General features: G+C 43.7%; 1 protein-coding gene across 5 annotated transcripts in view; it reads right to left on the bottom strand.

Annotated features, from left to right (window-relative positions):
• The window catches only part of DIP2C (DIP2 acetate--CoA ligase C (putative)), a 311,707-nt gene that overhangs the window by 44,955 nt on the left and 246,443 nt on the right, over positions 1–20,309 (bottom strand). For all 5 annotated transcript variants that reach the window (XR_008686670.2, XM_055431717.2, XM_055431748.2 and 2 more), the window contains 5 exons: positions 17,689–17,812; positions 17,089–17,210; positions 16,119–16,230; positions 15,921–16,030; positions 9,579–9,709 (listed from right to left, as the gene is read on the bottom strand). Coding sequence is in view for 4 of the 5 variants with exons in the window: in XM_055431717.2 (XP_055287692.1) it covers positions 9,579–9,709; positions 15,921–16,030; positions 16,119–16,230; positions 17,089–17,210; positions 17,689–17,812 (599 nt within the window). In the remaining variant the exon portion in view is untranslated. The remainder of the gene's footprint in view (positions 1–9,578; positions 9,710–15,920; positions 16,031–16,118; positions 16,231–17,088; positions 17,211–17,688; positions 17,813–20,309) is intronic.

The following is a 20,309-nucleotide window of genomic DNA, read 5'->3' on the forward strand; positions in this document are numbered from 1 at the left end:
ACTTTTTCACTCTCCTCTTTCACTTTCATCAGGAGGCTCTTTAGTTCTTCTTCACTTTCTGCCATAACGGTGTGTCATCTGCATATCTGAGGTTACTGATATTTCTCCCAGCAATCTTGATCCCAGCTTGTGCTTCATCTAGCCCAGCATTTCTCATGATGTACTCTGCATATAAGTTAAATAAGCAGGGTGACAATATACAGCCTTGACGTACTCCTTTCCCAAATTATAACCAGTCTCTTTTTCCATGTCCAGTTCTAACTGTTGTTTCCTGACCTGCATATAGATTTCTCAAGAGGCAGGTCAGGTGGTCTGGTATTCCCATCTCTTGAAGAATTTTCCACAGTTTCTCATGATCCACACAGTCAAAGGCTTTGGCATAGTCGATAAGGCAGAAATAGATGCTTTTCTGGAACTCCCTTGCTTTTTCGATGATCCAGTGGATGTTGGCAATTTGATCTCTGGTTCCTCTGCCTTTTCTAAATACAGCTCGAACATCTGAAAGTTCATGGTTCATGTATTGCTGAAGCCTGGCTTGGAGAATTTTGAGCATGACTTTACTAGCGTGTGAGATGAGTGCAATTGTGCGGTAGTTTGAGCATTCTTTGGCGTTGCCTTTCTTCGGGATTGGAATGAAAACTGACCTTTTCCAGTTCTGTGGCCACTGCTGAGTTTTCCAAATGTGCTGGCATATTGAGTGCAGCACTTTCACAGCATCATTTTTCAGGATTTGAAATAGCTCAACTGGAATTCCATCACCTCCACTAGCTTTGTTCATAGTGATGCTTCCTAAGGCAAAACTTGACTTCACATTCCAGGATGTTTGGCTCTAGGTGAGTGATCACACTATCGTGATTATATGGGTCATGAAGATCTTTTCTGTACAGTTCTTCTGTGTATTCTCGTCATCTCTTCTTAATATCTTCTACTTCTGTTTCCATTTCTGTCCTTTATTGTGACCATCTTTGCATGAAATGTTCCCTTGGAATCTCTAATTTTCTTGACGAGATCTCTAGTCTTTCCCATTCGATTGTTTTCCTCTATTTCTTTGCACTGATCACTGAGGAAGGCTTTCTTATCTCTCCTTGCTATTCTTTGGATCTCTGCATTCAGATGGGTATATCTTTCCTTTTCTCCTTTGCTTTTCGCTTAACTTCTTTTCACAGCTATCTGTAAGGCCTCCTCAGACAGTCATTTTGCTTTTTTTGCATTTCTTTTTCTTGGGGATGGTCTTGATCCCTGTCTCCTGTACAATGTCACGAACCTCTGTTCATAGTTCATAAGGCACTCTGTCTATCAGATCTAATCCCTTGAATCTATTTCTTACTTCCACTGTATAATCGTAAGGGATTTGATTTAGGTCATACCTGAATGGTCCAGTGGTCTTCCCTACTTTCTTCAATTTAAGTCTGAATTTGGCAATAAGGAGTTCATGATCTGAGCCACAGTCAGCTCCTGGTCTTGTTTTTGCTGACTGTATAAAGCTTCTTCATCTTTGGCTGCAAAGAATATAATCAATCTGTATTTGGTAGTGACCATCTGGTGATGTCCATGTGTAGAGTCTTTTCTTGTGTTGTTGGAAGAGGGTGTTTGCTATGACCAGTGCATTCTCTTGGCAAAACTCTATTAGCCTTTGCCCTGCTTCATTCTGCACTCCAAGGCCAAATTTGCCTTTTACTCCAGGTGTTTCTTGACTTCCTACTTTTGCATTCCAGTCCCCTATAATGAAAAGGACATCTTTTTGAGGTGTTAGTTCTAGAAGGTCTTGTAGGTCTTCACAGAACTGTTCAGCTTCTTCAGTATTACTGGTTGGGGTACAGACGTGGATTATCATGATATTGAATGGTTTGCCTTGGAAACGAACAGAGATCATCCTGTCATTTTTGAGATTGCATCCAAGTACTGCATTTCGGACTCTTTTGTTGACTATGATGGCTACTCCATTTCTTCTAAGGGATTCTTGCCCACAGTAGTAGATGTAACAGTCATCTGAGTTAAATTCACCCATTCCAGTGCATTTTAGTTCGCAGATTCCTAAAATGTCACCATTCACTCTTGCCATCTTGTCTTTAACCACTTCCAGTTTTCCTTGATTCATGAACCTAACATTCCAGGTTCCTATGAGACATTGCTCTTTATAGCATTGGACTTTGCTTCCATCACAAGTCACATCCACAACTGGGTGTTGTTTTTGCTTTGGCTCTGTCGCTTCATTCTTTCTGGAGTTATTTCTCCATTGATCTCCAGTAGCATATGGAATCAAGATTGCTGGGAGAAATATCAATAACCTCAGATATGCAGATGACACCACCCTTATGGCAGAAAGTGAAGAGGAACTCAAAAGCCTCTTGATGAAAGTGAAAGAGGAGAGTGAAAAGGTTGGCTTGAAGCTCAACATTCAGAAAACAAAGATCATGGCATCTGGTCCCATCACTTCATGGGACATAGATGGAAAAACAGTGGAAACAGTGTCAGACTTTATTTTTTTGGGCTCCAAAATCACTGCAGATGGTGACTGCAGCCATAAAATTAAAAGACGCTTACTCCTTGGAAGGAAAGTTATGACCAACCTTGATAATATATTGAAAAGCAGAGACATTACTTTGCCAACAAAGGTCCGTCTAGTCAAGGCTATGGTTTTTCCAGTGGTCATGTATGGATATGAGAGTTGGACTGTGAAGAAAGCTGATCGCCGAAGAATTGATGCTTTTGAACTGTGGTGTTGGAGAAGACTCTTGAGAGTCCCTTGGACTGCAAGGAGATCCAAACAGTCCATTCTAAGGGAGATCGATCCTGGGTGTTCATTGGAGGGACTGATGCTGAAACTGAAACTGCAATACTTTGGCCACCTCATGCGACGAGTTGACTCGCTGGAAAAGACTCTGATGCTGGGAAAGGTTGGGGGCGGGAGGAGAAGGGGACGACCAAGAATGAGATGGCTGGATGGCATCACCGACTCTGTGGACATGAGTTTGAGTGAACTCTGGGAGTTGGTGATGGACAGGGAGGCCTGGCGTGCTGTGATTCATGGGGTTGCGGAGAGTCGGACACGACTGAGCGACTGAACTGAACTGAGCATATTGGGCACCTACTGACCTGGGGAGTTCACCTTTCAGTGTCTTATCTTTTTGCCTTTTCATCCTATTCATGGGGTTCTCAAGGCAAGAATACCGAAATGGTTTGCCATTCCCTTCTCCAGTGGACCACATTCGGCTGTGGTCCATGTGATCAGATCAACTAGTTTCCTGTGATTATGATTTCAGTGTGTCTGCCCTCTGATGCCACCTAGTTTGGCCCCAGGTAAATAACAAGGAGTGAACACAGCTCCACCCATCAACAGAAAATTGGATTAAAGATTTACTAAGCATAGCCCCACCCATCAGAACAAAAGGCTCCTCCATCCATGAGATTTTCCAGGCAGGAATACTGGATTGGGTCATCATTTCCTTCTCCAGAGCATCTTCCCAACCCAGGGTTTGAACCCAGGTCTCCCACATTGCAGGGAGACTCTACCATCTGAGCCACCAGGGAATCCAAGAGTTCTGAGGATGTACTGACTGGTCTCAGTACATCCTGGTCTCAGGATATAGGATTCTAATACCCCAAACTTTCCTTTGAAAGTTTGCAAATATTTCCTCTGAAATCCTGCTGATGTGAAAGTTTTGTTATTCACATAATATGCAAAACTGCACATTCCATTGGAGCCCTATGGAAGCGAATAAAAATTATTTTTATAGTCATTATATAAAAATCAGTAAGAGGCCATTCCAATAATTGTAACACTCAAAATTCTGTCAATTTTTCTCTAAGATCTGTCCTTCGGAAACTGAGGTCTTTAAGGATGACTTTATAATATGGTGGTTATTTAAGAAATCAAACAGCACTACAGCAAACACATCTGTATTACAAATACTGACATTCTAGTCAAATAGCTACTTACTGCAAGTCAAATGGATCCAACACACTTCTGCACAAATGGAGCCAAGCACTGCAGTTTGTGAAAACATGCTTTTATCCAAAAAGTTCTTATATTCAACACTGCAGTGCTTTATAATCAGTTTTTCCATCTGGTTGAGAAATGGGCACATCCTACTTGTTTTCTCAATTCTAACTAATCAGCTTTTCAAGAATACACACTTGAGGTCTGAAGAGGAGCCTAGATCTACAGTGCACCAGGGCTGCCCCTCACACACACAGGTCCTGTGACCCTGCCTGGAGCACTCGTCTTCTTTCCAGGGGCCGTGAGAACTAAGGGAGACCCCTGCCCCTGAGCACACCAACACGAGCGGCAGCCCCCGAGTGGACGACTCCTTGGTGTTTAGTGCCACAGGCACCAACACACCCTCTGCCCTTTGCAATGTGGTGCTCCAGAATCAGCCTACAGACCATGTGTGGAGTAACCCTGAATTAGAGCTTTCTTTTTAGCTCAGGTGCCAACTTCAGTGAGAATCCTCAAGGCAGCATTAAGCAGGAAGAAATAAAAATAATGAAAAAATTTATCTCTGCTAAATGGATGTTAAAAGAACAATCCTGGCCAAAATTGGATCAATGCCAGGTAGAGCCCAAGATCTAACAACCCTGCACATTGTGCACCATACAAGTCATAATTATCAACCAGGAAACAAGGCTTGAAGGTTTCCATGAGCACCGAATGTTATTCAACCCATTCGTGAATCAGGATGAACCAGGCCACCTGAACTAGAACCCCTGCCTGGCTTCTGTTCCAACTCCAGCTTACACACTTCTGTCACTGTGGACTCCCATTTTCCGGCACATACCAAGCTCAGTTAACAACACTGGAGTCCCATGTGTTAGGGAACCAAAATGTACATAAACACCCTATAACAACACACTTCTTAATTATGACAATCTATCATTTCCATATTGTTATCAGCATTTTCCTTTTAAATCCTATCATCAGTTCAGTCGCTCAGTCGTGTCCGACTCTCTGCGACCCCATGAATCACAGCACGCCAGGCCTCCCTGTCCATCACCAAATCCCGGAGTTCACTCAAACTCATGTCCACAGAGTCGGTGATGCCATCCAGCCATCTCATTCTCTGTCGTCCCCTTCTCCTCCCGCCCCCAACCTTTCCCAGCATCAGAGTCTTTTCCAGCGAGTCAACTCGTCGCATGAGGTGGCCAAAGTATTGGAGTTTCAGCTTTAGCATCAGTCCTTCCAATGAACACCCAGGATTGATCTCCTTTAGAATGGACTGGTTGGATCTCCTTGCAGTCCAAGGGACTCTCAAAGAGTCTTCTCCAGCACCACAATTCAAAAGCATCGATTTTTCGGCGATCAGCTTTCTTCACAGTCCAACTCTCACATCCATACATGACCACGGGAAAAACATAGCTTTCACTAGACGGACCTTGGTTGGCAAAGTAATATCTCTGCTTTTTAATATACTATCTAGGTTGGTCATAACTTTCCTTCCAAGGAGTAAGCGTTTTTTAATTTCATGGCTGCAATCAGCATCCACAGTGATTTTGGAGCCCAAAAAAAGGAGACCCAAAATGAAGAAAACAAAAAGCAAATCACCTATTACTAGCTTTCTTAAGAATACACATTAAGATAAAAGATTTCCTTGATCAGACTACTAAGGGCATGAAAAGGTGGGGTCCAGTGGAGTTCAAGGTCAGAGAAACTAAGCACACCTGTGGAAATTAAGCATAGTTTCACCTCTGTCTTCACTTCTGTAAATGGAAGTCAACATTAATAAAAAAGCTGCTGCTGCTGCTGCTGCTGCTAAGTCACTTCAGTCGTGTCCGACTCTGCGCGACCCCATAGACGGAAGCCCACCAGGCTCCCCTGTCCCTGGGATTCTCCAGGCAAGAACACTGGAGTGGGTTGCCATTTCCTTCTCCAATGCAGGAAAGTGAAAAGTTAAATTGAAGTCGCTCAGTCGTATCTGACTCTTCGCGACTACATGGACTACCAGGCTCCTCTGTCCATGGGAGTTTCCAGGCAAGAGCTACTAAATCCTAATAGAGGACAACAGAAAACCTGATTCACCAATTTTCTACTTGCCTTTTGTCTCAATCCAACAAAAGTTGATTGCTTGCTGTTTCATTTATTAACCAATACTTATTTCCTGGCACTGGCTATTATATTTTCCAACTTAATAGCAGATTGCTTATAGGGAAGAAATTATTTCCTGCAAATTTCCGGAACTTCAACTATTTCAGTTTAGATCTTAACTTCAAAAAGAACAGAACAGTTTAAAAACACTTTGGGAACATTTTCTCCCAGTTTCTGGCCTGCTCCCATTCTCTTGACAGTGCCTTTTGCAGAGTAGAGACAATTGATTTTAATAAAGTCAGTCTGTCAATTCTTTCTTTCATGATCAAGCCTTTGGAGGTGTGTCGAAAAGTTATAACCAAACCCAAGATTATCTAGATTTTCTCCCAAGTATCTAGGAGTTTTATAGTTATGTTTCACATTTAGGTATATGATGTATTTTGATCTATTTTTGAGAAGGCCACAAAGCCTCTGTGCAGATTCATTTTTTTGCAGGGGGCGGGGGTGGTGTCCAGTTGCTCCAATACCATCTGTTGAAAAGGCCATTGTATGGCTGCACTGTTTTTGCACGTCTGTCAAAGATCAAAGGACTGTACTTACATGAGTCTGTTTCTGGGCTCTCTACAACACCAAGAGTGAGCTCTGATGTAAATTACAGACTCTGGGATGATAACACATCAAGGTAGGTTCCTAGTTTGTAAAAAACATACACTCTGGTGGGAGATGCTTATAATGGGGAAGCTGTGCCTGTTGGGGCGGGTGGAACAGAAAATCTCTGCACTTTCCCTTCAATCTTGCTGTGAAGCTAATAGTGCTCTGAAAAAGAAAACCTAAATTAAAAGATTGCTGGGAGAAATATCAATAACCTCAGATATGCAGATGACACCACCCTTATGGCAGAAAGTGAAGAGGAACTCAAAAGCCTCTTGATGAAAGTGAAAGAGGAGAGTGAAAAGGTTGGCTTGAAGCTCAACATTCAGAAAACAAAGATCATGGCATCTGGTCCCATCACTTCATGGGAAATAGATGGAAAAACAGTGGAAACAGTGTCAGACTTTATTTTTTTGGGCTCCAAAATCACTGCAGATACTGATTGCAGCCATGAAATTAAAAGACGCTTGCTCCTTGGAAGGAAAGTTATGACCAACCTTGATAGTATATTAAAAAGCAGAGAAATTACTTTGCCAACAAATGTCCGTCTAGTCAAGGCTATGGTTTTTCCCGTGGTCATGTATGGATGTGAGAGTTGGACTGTGAAGAAAGCTGATCGCCGAAGAATTGATGCTTTTGAACTGTGGTGTTGGAGAAGACTCTTGAGAGTCCCTTGTACTGCAAGGAGATCCAACCAGTCCATTCTAAAGGAGATCAATCCTGGGTGTTCATTGGAAGGACTGATGCTAAAGCTGAAACTGCAATACTTTGGCCACCTCATGCGACGAGTTGACTCACTGGAAAAGACTCTGAAAGGTTGGGGGCGGGAGGAGAAGGGGACGACAGAGAATGAGATGGCTGGATGGCATCACCGACTCTGTGGACATGAGTTTGAGTGTACTCCGGGAGTTGGTGATGGACAGGGAGGCCTAGCGTGCTGTGATTCATGGGGTCGCGGAGAGTCGGACATGACTGAGCGACTGAACTGAACTGAACTGAAATTAAAAAATTAAAATAAAAAACGGTTGACCAGGAGAAGAGAGAAAAAATACATTCTGGTAACTAATATAAAGGTATACATTTATAATTCAATGATTTTAGATTATTAACTTGATAAAACATACAAAGAATTGATAACTCTCATAATTTGGGCACCGTGAGCAAGGCAGTTGTACAACTCAGGATAACACCTATCTCCCTGTGGTGTCACACTGGTTAGCCTCTTGAATGGGCAGGGTAGGGTCTGTGCCATACACCTCGATTACTTCAAGGAAAGGAGTTTTCTTTTTAAAAAAAAACAGTTTTAACTTAGGTATAATTTGCATATCATATATCCAACCATTTGAAGCACAGAATTAAAAGAACTTTGACAAATTCGCAGAGTCATACAATGTTCACCACAATGCAGTCTAGAACACTTCCATCATCCTGACACAAAACTGGCAAAACACAGTCCATGTGAAGCTGGCTGTTGGGCCCGGGTGTTTGTTACAGCATTTCTACACACTTAAAACACTTGCATATATTTGAAAATGTTATTAAAAAGTAGTACACTACATTAGAAAATAAAATCTGAAAGACTATATGTCAAAATGCTAATAGTGTCTTTATTGGAATCACCCTGATAGCGCAGTTGGTAAAGAATCTGCCTGCAATGCAGGAGAACCCAGTCTGAGTCCTGGGTTGGGAAGATCCGTTGGAGGACGGTTAGGCCACCCATTCCAGTATTCCTGGGCTTCCTTTGCGGCTCAGTTGGTAAAGAATCTGCCTGCAATGCAGGAGAACTGGGTTGGGAAGATCCCCTGGAGAAGGGAAAGACTACCCACTCCAGGATTCTAGCCTGGAGAATTCCATGGACTGTATAGTCCATGGGATTGCAAAGAGTCGGGCACGACTGAGCAATTTTAACTTTCTTTCACTTTCACTAGGTTGTATTCTTGTGGAAAGCTTAATTTTCTTCTTTATATTATTTTGTATTTTCTTCTAGGATGTGAGAGTTGGACTGTGAAGAAGGCTGATCGCCGAAGAATTGATGCTTTTGAACTGTGGTGTTGGAGAAGACTCTTGAGAGTCCCTTGTACCGCAAGGAGATCCAACGAGTCCATTCTAAGGGAGATCGATCCTGGGTGTTCATTGGAAGGACTGATGCTAAAGCTGAAACTCCAATAGTTTGGCCACCTCATGCGACGAGCTGACTCACTGGAAAAGACTCTGATGCTGGGAAAGGTTGGGGGCAGGAGGAGAAGGGGACGACCGAGAATGAGATGGCTGGATGGTATCACCGACTCTGTGGACATGAGTTTGAGTGAAATCAGGGAGTTGGTGATGGACAGGGAGGCCTGGCGTGCTGTGATTCATGGGGTCGCGGAGAGTCGGACACGACTGAGCGACTGAACTGAACTGAAAGTTTCTATGATGAACATATATGTACAATTAGAGAAAAACGCCAATAAGCATTCACTCTTTCCATACATACTGTTGATACCTGCCAGGAGGGGAGAGAAGCCTGCTCCCGGACTCCCCCAACTAGAGTCAGGGAGAAGCCGAGGAGGAAAGAGCCTGGATGCCCCTGGTCACAGTTCCAGGCTTGGGACATATGCAATGATTTGGAGCTGCAAGAAGCAAGCCCAAGGTCTGGGAGTTGCTTAGAAAATGGGCTCCCAACAGACAGCTTCTCAGAGCAGACCCAGATGTTGTTTCTGTTAGTTTCAGCAAATTTTACGGAGACTAACCTTCCAGACACTGGAGAGCATGGCTACCTGGCTACCAGCATGCAGAGCCAGGCTGCAAGGGAGCCACATCCTGCAGGCAGCCCCCTCCCATGAGCAGGTCTGAGCTCACAGGTGATCTGAAAAAGCATGCATGAATTATTTACTTATATTATAGAGATACAGAGAAAACTCACCTACAGAGGCACCACAGGACAAACCCAAGTCCACAGTAAGGATCCAAGCAGATGGCCACTTCTCTCGAGGGGTAGAGCTCACACTGCAGCTTAATAGAACGGCAGAAGGCACTGGTGGCTGCATGAGACATCTGCAAGACAGCAAGGCCGTGTCAGGCGCTGGAGCCGGAGCCTAGTTTCAGGACTCCTGTACCACCACAGGCCACACAGAACGCACTGGACCAGACCAAGGTGGTTTCAGATAGGACATAAGACAGGACAATTGTAGCCAAGCTCTGGTTCCATTAGGAGAGGGTAAGCTGTGGGTTCTCATTAGTCTTCCCATTTTCAATGAGTAAGCCACAAGCAAAACTTCGCAGTCTCCCAGGACTTAGTAACTCTAGCCCATGAGGTCGGGACATCTTGCATTTGAATGGTGGCTTCGAGTGCAACCCCACTACAGCCTGTGCAGTACATGGGGACACGTGACCAATCATGTGCCCTCTCCAGGCGAGACAACACCCGACTTGTGCTTCACCTCCAGACCCAACCCTGCACCTGCAGAGGAACCAGTAGAGCATATTGGACGCATGACTCCTGTCGGCAAAGACTTGCTGAAGGTCACACCCATTTGTGCAGTGAGATAAGCTTGTCATTTGATGGGAACCCAAGTCCAGTCTCAGCATAGCTACAGTTAAGAGTTTCTCTAAAGGCAGCAGCCAGTCCCACAAGTCAGTATCGAATGTGAATTCTTTTAAAGTACAGAAAAATTATATCTAATAACATCAATTTTCACAGATGCTTTCTAGCCAAACTAATCTAAGAGGAACAGGAAAGTAAAAGCAGTCCAGAAAACTTAACCAAGTTCACGGTCTTAGACACATCTCAAGTTAGTGTGGAGTGCACGTCACCCAGAGCTGAACTGTAAAAGGGACCTGCGCAGAGCATCTGGGCAGAATTTGACAGGGATCCTATAGCTAGGACAGAAGGGCCTCACTCCTGGTGTGTCTCATCTCTTTCCCCGAGGTAATAAAAGCTCAGTCATCTGACTGGATTTCCCTGAATGTTGATGCTTCTTAAAAAAGAACAACAAAGTCAGAGGACTCACCCTTTCTGATTTAAAAACTTAGTAGAAAGCTACTGTAATCAAAACAGTGTGGTAGTGGCATAAAGACAGATACACAGAAAAACAGAATAGAATAGGTAACCCAGAAATAAAACCCCACATATTTGGTGAAATGACTTTTTAAAATTTTTCCATTAATTTATTTTTCCCTAGATTTCACATGCAATTGATTGACTGATTGACTGAGGTATAACTATCTACATCATTATGTTAGCTTCAGGTATACAACACAACATATATATGTATATGTCTTGCAAAATGATCATCACAATAAGTCTAATGAAGAGAGCTACTAAGATTTACTCTCTTACCAACTTCGAAGTATGCAACACAGTACACTATTAACTATAGTTTCCATGCTGTACAATACATCCACAGCCCTTATTTATAACCAGAAGCCTGTACCTTTTGGCTCCCTGCACCTGTTTTTGTCCATCACCAATCTGTTTTCTCTATCTATGAGCTGGGTTTCTTTAAAACAATATTTCACATGTAAGTGAGATCACATAGCATTTGTCTTTCTGACAGCATGATGTCCTTCAGGTTCACCCATGTTGTCACAAATGGCAGAATTTCCTTCTTTCTAATGGCTGAATTATACTGCACTGTGTGCTTATAGATGGTGTGGGTGAGTGGGCAGGCATGTCTCCTTTTTCTTATCCATTCATCTACCAATGGACTGTTTCCATATCTTGGCTACTGTAAAATAATGCTCTATGAACACTGGGGTGCAGACATCTTTCCGAGTTAGTGTTTTTATTTTCCCAGAAGTGGTACTGGACTTTTTGGATAATATGGTAGTTTTATTTTTAACTCTTTGAGGAACCTCTATAAGCTGAGCATCTGGGCAGCTTTGGCCACCTCATGCGACGAGTTGACTCACTGGAAGACTCTGATGCTAGGAAAGGTTGGGGGTGGGAGGAGAAGTGGACGACAGAGAATGAGATGGCTGGATGGCATCACCGACTCTGTGGACATGAGTTTGAGTGAACTCCGGGAGTTGGTGATGGACAGGGAAGCCTGGCGTGCTGTGATTCATGGGGTCGCAGAGAGTCGGACACGACTGAGCGACTGAACTGAACTGATACTGTTTTTCATAGTGGCTACACCAGGTTACATTTCCATCAACAGTGCACAAGACTCTTTCTCCACAACCTCATCAACGCATTATCTCTTGTCTTTTTGATGATGGCCATCCTGGCAAGTGTGAAGTGATAGCTCACTGTGGTTTTCGTTCGCATTTCCCTGATAATTAGTGATGCAGAGCATATTTTCTTGTACCTGTTGTCCATCTGTCTGTCTTTTTCAGAAAAATGTCTCTTTACATCCCCTGCCCATTTTTAAGCAATCGTTTTTCTGCTGTTAAGTTGTATGAGTTCTTTACATAATTTGGATATTAACCCATTAGCAATATGTGGTTTGCAAATATTTCCTCCCATTCACTAGGTTGCCTTTTCATTGGTTGGTTTTCTTTGCTGTGCAAAAGCTTTTGGTTTGATGTAGTTCCACTTGCTTAACTTTTGTTTCCTTTGCTATTGATGTCAAACTAAAATCTCCAAGACCAATGTCTAGGAGCTGACCCCTGTGTTTTCTCCTAGGAGAGTTATGGTTCCACGTCTTATGTTCAAGTCTTTAATTCACTTCGAGTTCATTTTTACATATGGCGTAGAAAATTGGTCCAGTTTCATTCTTTAGCATGTGGCTGTCCAATCCTCCAAGCACATTTACTTAAAGCCTGTCCTTTCCCATCGTATATTCTTGGCTCCTTTGCCATAAACAAGTTAACATTATATGTGAGTTTACTTCCTGGGCTATTCTGTGTCACTGGTCTTCGTGTCTGTATCATACTGTTGGCATTACTGTAGCCTTGTAATGTCAGTGAGCATGATGCCTCCAGCTCTGATCTTTTTCAAGATGGCTTTGGCTATTTGGGTCTTTTGTGGTTTCATACAAATTTTAGAATAGTTTGTTCTATTTCTGTGAAAAATGCCATTGGAATTTTGATAGGGACTCCAATGAACCTGTCAGAGAAGGCAATGGCAAGCCACTCCAGTACTATTGCCTAGAAAATCCCATGGATGGAGGAGCCTGGTAGGCTGCAGTCTGTGGGGTCGCTAAGGGTCGAACACGACTGAGCGACTTCACTTTCACTTTTCACTTTCACACATTGGAGAAGGAAATGGCAACCCACTCCAGTATTCTTGCCTGGAGAATCCCAGGGACGGGAGAGCCTGGTGGGCTTCCATCTATGGGGTCACACAGAGTCGGACACGACTGAAGTGACTTAGCAGCAGCAGCAGCAGCAATGAACCTGTAGATTGCTTTGGGTAGTATGGACATTATAACAATATTAACTATTCCAATCCAAAAGTATGGAATATCTTTCATTTGTCCTTTTCAATTTATTCCATCAATATTTTACAGTTTTCAGTATATAGATCCTTTACTTCCTTGGTTAAATTTATTCCTAGGTATTCTTTTTGATGCAGTTGTAAATAAAACTGTTTCCTTAATTTCTCTTTCTGCTATTATTAGTGTACAGAAACACAACAGATTTCTCTGTATTGACTTTGTTATCTTGCACTTTACTGAATTATTTATTGTAAGTTTTCAGTGGAGTTTTTAGTGTTTTCTATACAAAGCACCATGTCATCTGCAAATAGTGACAATTTTAATGCTTCATTTCCCAACTTAGATGCCTTTTATTTCTTTTTCTTACCTAATTTCTCTGCTTAGGACTTCCAACACTATACTGAACAAGAGTGGCTTCCTGATCTTAGAGGAAATCTTGCTTTTTCTCTGGAAATCTTTCAACTTTTCACTCTCGAACATGATGCTAAGTGTGGGTGATCAAACGTATTTTTTTATAAGAATGCCAAGACCATTCAATGGGGAAAGGATAGTCTTTCCAACAAATGGTTTTTAGAAAACTGGATATCCACATGCAAAAGAATTAAGCTATACTCTTAACCTAATACCATAAACAAAATTAACAGAAAATGGATCAAAGTTCTAAATTTAAGACCTAAAACAATAAAACTTGTAGAAGAAAACATAGGACATGGGACAAAAGTTCACTACACTGGATTTGGAAATGCTTTCTTGGATAGGACACCAAAGGCACTGGTTTAAAAAAAAAAAGCAAAAAACAGAAAAATTACACTTCATGGAAACTAAAAAATTTTCTGCATCAAAAGGCACTATCCATAGAGTAAAAAGAGGCTTCCCTTGTAGCTCGGTCGGTAAAGAATCTGCCTTCAGTGCAGGAGCCCCAGGTTCAATCCCAGTTGGGAAGATCCCCTGGAGAAGGAAATGGCAACCCACTCCAGTATTCTTGCCTGGAAAATCCCATGGACAGAGGAGCCTGGTGGGCTGCAATTCATGGGGTCACAAAGAGTCAGGCACTACTGAGTGACTAACACTTATACAGAGTAAAAGGGCAACTCAAAGAATGGGACAGACCATGTAACTGATAAGGGTATCAGAGAACTTCTAAAACTCAATACCAATAAGAAAACTATCAATTCAAAATCAGCAAAGGAGTTAAATAAGTATTTCTCCAAAGAATACATACCAAAAGGTGCTCAGTATCATTAATCCTCAGAGAAATGCAAATCAAAATTACAGTGTGATCTACGTCACATACATTAGAAAGGCTACTTCAAACAAACAAACAAACAAAAAAGGAAATGCCCAGGGAGTTCCCTTGTGACCTAATCATTAGGACTCCAGACTTTCACTGCCATGGCCCAGGTTCAATCGCTGGTCAGAGAACCAAGATCCTACAAGCCATGAGGCTCAGCCACAGAAAAAGAAGACATTCAAAAGAGAAAAACCAACAGAAAATAAATTCCAAGTGTTGGCAAGAATGTAGAGATACTGGAAACTTTGTGCATCATTGGTGAGAGGGTAAAATGGGACAGCTACTGTAGAAAAGAGTATGGAAATTCCCCCCAAAATAAAATTACCCTTTGACCCAACAATTCAACTTCTGGATATATATTTAAAAGAGTTAAAGGCCATGTTTTGAAGAGATATTTATACATCCCATGTTCAATGCAGCATGATTCACAATAGCTAAAATGTGAAAGCAACTCAAGTATCCATTGAAAAATGAATGGATAAGCAAAATGTGGTAAACACATACAGTGAAACATTAACCTTAAAAAGGAATTTTGATATATACTTCAACATGGATGAACCCTGAAGAAACTATGCTAAGTGAAATAAGTCAGACACAAGAAGACATACACTGTATGAGTCCACGTAAACATGGTGCTGCTGCTGCTAAGTCGCTTCAGTCATGTCCGACTCTGTGTGAGTCGGACGGCAGCCCACCAGACTTCCCCGTCCCTGGGATTCTCCAGGCAAGAACACTGGAGTGGGTTGCCATTTCCTTCTCCAATGCATGAAAGTGAAAAGTGAAAGTGAAGTCGTTCAGTCATGTCCGACTCTTAGCAACCCTATGGACTGCAAACATGGTACTAGAACAGTCAAAATCTCAGAGACAGAAAGCTGGGAGGTAGGGGCAAGTCTCAATTTAGAAGATGAGTTATGGAGGTGAGTGCTGGTGACAGCAGCACAGAACTGTGAATGATTTTAATACCACTGAACCATACACTTGAATGGGTTAAGTGGTAAGTTTATGTTACATGTATTTTACTACAAATACAAAATTGGAAAAAAAAAGTCAAGCAAGAGAATTGAAAATTATGCAAGCTCGGCAATCAGGCAAATAATAGGTGCAGAGCTTCCTGAGGCTAGAGAACTCAACAGTACCATGATGAGGACCCTGCCTAACCTAGGAGAGTCCTAACTCAGGTGACACATGTACTAGTTCCTTTTTTTGATGGGAAAAAGCAACAGCAACAAGCAGCGTTCTGGCCTGTTACAATGAGACCTGTGTTAAAAATGCAAGGAACTCCTGTGCACAGTTTTATAATAGGATACTGGGATCTGAGAACCAGCAAGAAAGGAAAACATAAGCAGTTTTTTTATTAGGGGCTAGTGAAGGGGGTTATACACAAAAAAACTGTTTGAATATTTGGAAATACTGAGCCTAGCTAACTACTGAAATGGTCACACATTTTACAGCTTGAACAGAACACACATATACGCATATACCTCTCTCCGTGTTTCGATGCCAGGCCCCACCAGAGCCCTATACACATAAGAATGAAAATTAAGCATCGCCGTATGGCCTGCTAACTGCACACTACTCACAGACTGTTTCTCACCTTCACTCCAGCTAGCATCCCGGTTGTGGACACACTGAAATCAAGATAGGCTAGCGTGTCTGGGTTGGAAGGTTTGTAGATCTGGGCAGGCCGCTTCTTTGGCAAATCATCTGGAAAGGAAAACAAGCTGTTAGCATCTCTGACTTAGTGGAAAAGAAGATGAGCAAACAGACATTTTTGGTGAGTTCGAGAACCAACCTGTGTCTAGTATAGGGGGCCAGGCCCTGACATCCACTGCCGCAGCTGCCTCCCTGGACCGTAACAATTTACAGATCAGTTGTGTTGTCATCAAACAGGCAGAACGGCTCACCTGAGGGTCAGAGAACAAGGCACGGAGAGGAGGAGGGTAAAGGACAGGGACTATGCCTGCTCGCGTGCCAGCTGTGCACCAAGTGGAAGCCGTGTAGCTCCAGAGTAGGCTGCGTGCGCAGCCGCCTCATTCAGGGCCACGTCAGCCAACGGAAGTCCATGTGACTGGGAATCTGACCACAGACCACACGAGCAGAGCTCATGCGGACTGAGGCCCTGGCAGTTACTAGAGCTGAGTGGTGTCAACTGTGTGGCCGTCACCTCAGAAAGCACCACCCAAACTACCCACTCTCACCACACCCTCCCCATCCTCCAGAAACGCTCACTCTCCACACACAGCCTCAGCACTTACTGCCACAGTGACAACCCTGAAGGTCCTCTGACACCTCTACAGACAAGTATTCATTTGTGATGCCCCTTGGGGTTCCTCCTCTAAGGGGAAAAACGTATCCTAATCCTCTTAAACTTCACCAGGCAAAAACAAAAAAGTTAAAACAAACTGCACTTTCAAAAAGGAATAGGCTGCTTTTCAGTCTCGAGGAAAGAAACTTTAAAACGTCTGACTTTCCCACTCCTCCTGGTTTGTTCCTTGGGCTGCTGGGGAATCACCCAGTGTCCGGAGGGGTGCCCTCTCTAGGGAGTGGATTTGATTCCCATGCATTGTGGCAAAACTACTCTCTAGCTCCTAACTCTATGCACAAGTTGCTATCTTGATTCCAGAGCAAAACGGCGAGCTCCTAGAACAAAGAGGCTGGGCCCCTTCTACCGCTGGGACTATAGATGCCCACACCAGCCCTGGAGCCCAGGCTCTGTACTCTACAAGCCCAGCACTTGGGCCAGATCCCGCAGGCAGCATTACCTCCACAATCATCTTCACGGTGGGCAAAGTGGTGGCAATGTTCTGTGGGTGTGGGGGACGGACAGTGATGGGCACGCAGCCTGCATATAGGCAGCCATAGAATGCAGCGATGAGGTCTATCCCTGCACAGAGAGAGGAGCAGTCTTCAGTGAGATGCAGCAGCAAGATGACCAACCTGGAGCAGCCAGGCAGGCATGGGGCCGCCCCCACGCATCTGTCAGACTTCAGGGACAGCCCCCAGTGGCCCCATTCTCCCAGGCACAGGAAGCCAATGCAGCCCAGAGGCTTCACTGCTGTCATCCTTCTACGGAGTCTTTATACTCAACTTCCTGATTATCCACTCAGTGGTCAAGTATTTAACTACTGATTAAATGAACTGCCTCAGATAGCTAATAAAGTTTGACACAAAAGTCTTTGTGAAACACCGATTTGTCTGTGCCGCTATCATCAGTCACACAGCACATAGCACACAGTCCACCCTGTGGGCCAGACCGGGGTCGGGGCCCATTTTGGTGGTAACACAGCAAGGCCATCGAGCACCAATGGGTGTGATGCAGGGTCCCTCAGGCAGGGGTTGGTCTGCACAACCCCGTTTCTTACCTGGTGGGTAGACAAGGGCGACGTGGTCCCCGTCCTGCAGGTGTCCCCTCTCCATCAGCATCACAGCTATCTTCTCAGCCCGCTTGTGCAGCTGGACACACGTCAGTGAGTTTGCTATTGTGCCCTAAGTATCACAAGAACAAACGGGTATGATGTTTTTTTAATATCACAGCTTTGAGATGCCATTTGTATACCATAAAACTCACTGATTTTAAATGTACAGTTAAGTGGCTGCGTCTGCAGAGTTGTGTGACCCCCACCACAGCCAGCTTCAGAACATCTTCATTACCCCCTCAAAAGACCACCAAACACTGGCATTCTGCTCTCCTCTCCTCCCCAGTAGCTAGGAAGTACAATACCAAAGATGACTTCAGATACATCTGCATTAACAAGAAACATTTAAAAAACAATTACTGGACATGAAAAAACAGCTAAAAGTATAAAACAAAATCAATCTAGTAATTTTGGGACTTATGTGCGATTGTCATGGGCAATAAGAAATTAGTCATAAATCTGGAGGACCTGAACTATGAAAAATAGGACTAACTGAAACTGTTTTTAAAAAAGACCACATCAAAAGTCAAAGAGGTCAGAAAACAAATAAACCAACTCCCAGAAAAGCAACCATTCAAAAAAAAAGAAAAACAAAAGGAAAAATGGGAATTGTCAAATTCATTTAATGTAGACTTTTAAATACTCAGGAACAAATAAACACGTTTGGATTGAAAAGTACCTTAAAAAACACTGAGGATGAAAATCAGTAGCAAAACAGGTGCTAAGAGATATCAAAATACATGACATTTACTCTTTATTTATAAAAGCAGGAATAAACTACAAATTATAAACATACAACTTATCTAAAAAAGTTTCCCTTGATGATTCACTTTTTATTTGCACATATTCCCAGGTAAGAAGACATCATTGTCTATAGCTATTTAAAAACTGATTTATCATCAATTCTGACTTTAAAGGGATGAACGGGGAAGGACCTCTCCTTACACCAAGTGCAAACTTGACAGGAGTGTTGGGCGAGGAAGACCCTGCAGCTGGACACAGGCACCAGGGCCTGATGCATTTATTGAGGTGGGGAGCTTTGTCCACAGGGAGGTGGTGTGAGCAGCTGGTTGTGTGGGAGGAAAAACATAGATAGGAGAGACCATAATCTTTGGGGACGTTAAAGGATACGGGTGACCTGGTGACTTGAAGTGTGTGAAGAGACATTAGAAATGCCACCCAAGCAGAACATCTGCATGGGGTGTGCAGGATCCAGTGGTATGTGAACCCTAAAAGGATATATACACCAGTGGCTGGCATTTGCCCAAAACACAAGATCATTGATGGCCTGAGGTGCATAGATCACCAGGGCCTGGGGTACATAGGCAGGTGGAGAAGGGGGACACCCAGGCAGCTGCCAGGCAGGCTCAGGCCCCTTCCTGCTGAGACCAGCCTCCCCACAATGGGGCTATGCTTACAATTCTCTGAATTGAACTTTCTCATCCCAAATATTTTCCTTAATCATCTTCCTTGTAAGGAAGGTTACAAAATAAACAGAAAAAGACACAGAAAGTGGATGAGCCAGAGAGCAGAATGTGGTAAAGCCGGGTAAACACAGAAAGACCTACGATGCTGGTGTCTGGGATCCAGCTGAAATCTGAGAACTGGTGCCTTCGCAGCTGGACCAGTCCTCTGAGCAATCACTCCTGTACAACACATGTGTGCGCATGAACCAAAACATATCCCTCTTCACCCAACAGTCCTGCAAGTTCTTCTAAGTGAAGATGGGGCACCAGCCCCCAGCTCACCGAGGTGAGGCCCACACCACCGACCCCCACACCCCAATGATTGCATGCCAGCTGTCCTGGAGGAATGCCAGCACTGCACTCCTGGCCGCAGCCGGGGACCTGTCGAGTTGCTGGTGGGGCAGTAGTACCAACCGGGGACTCCAGCCACCACCCTGCTACCCGCACTGGTCCATTAGTGGGTCTTATCTTAAGAAGCGAGCATTCTGAGACTGAGCTGTTAAACTCTTACAACTGCTCTTCTTTGAGTTATCCAGAGAGCCAGCGCTGATCCCCTATCAGTATCAACTTTCCTATCACATGACAAAGCCTGTAAGATGCAAGAAGCACCAATGACTCACAACGAGTAGCTGAACGCGCTCTGACTCTGGTTCCGAGAACATCCACCTCCAGATGCTTCAAAATGGTGAGATTTACCTGCATTCTGTCCTTCAGCAATCTCAGCCATTGCTTCAAAATACCCTTTCCCACCCACAGGGTTACACCGGACCCGGGGCCCCTTGTGACAGGCTGGTGCCAAAACGCCCAGTCCAGCCTCCCCCCAAGTCTCTGCCTGAAGGCTCAACATTGAGAGAGCATCATAGGACACAGGCTTTGGCCAGCCCCACATCATGCAACACCACTTGTCATGGGGCCCTTCACCTCAGGAGAAACGCTAATTTTCAATCACGCATTTCATTTTCCAAAGCGCTCACTGTGACAAAAAACAAAATGCCATTTATCTTCAGGTCAGTGGTTAGCTGGCATCCTCATCAACATTCATGGAAAAAGTTGGGTTTTCAGTACAGAAACCCGCTGCATAAGAAGGTTCTAGGAAAAAGT

This window comes from Moschus berezovskii, chromosome 15, assembly GCF_049115385.1.
Source record: "Moschus berezovskii isolate FMDL1 chromosome 15, NW_MosBer_1.0, whole genome shotgun sequence".
Taxonomy (NCBI): Eukaryota; Metazoa; Chordata; class Mammalia; order Artiodactyla; family Moschidae; genus Moschus; species Moschus berezovskii.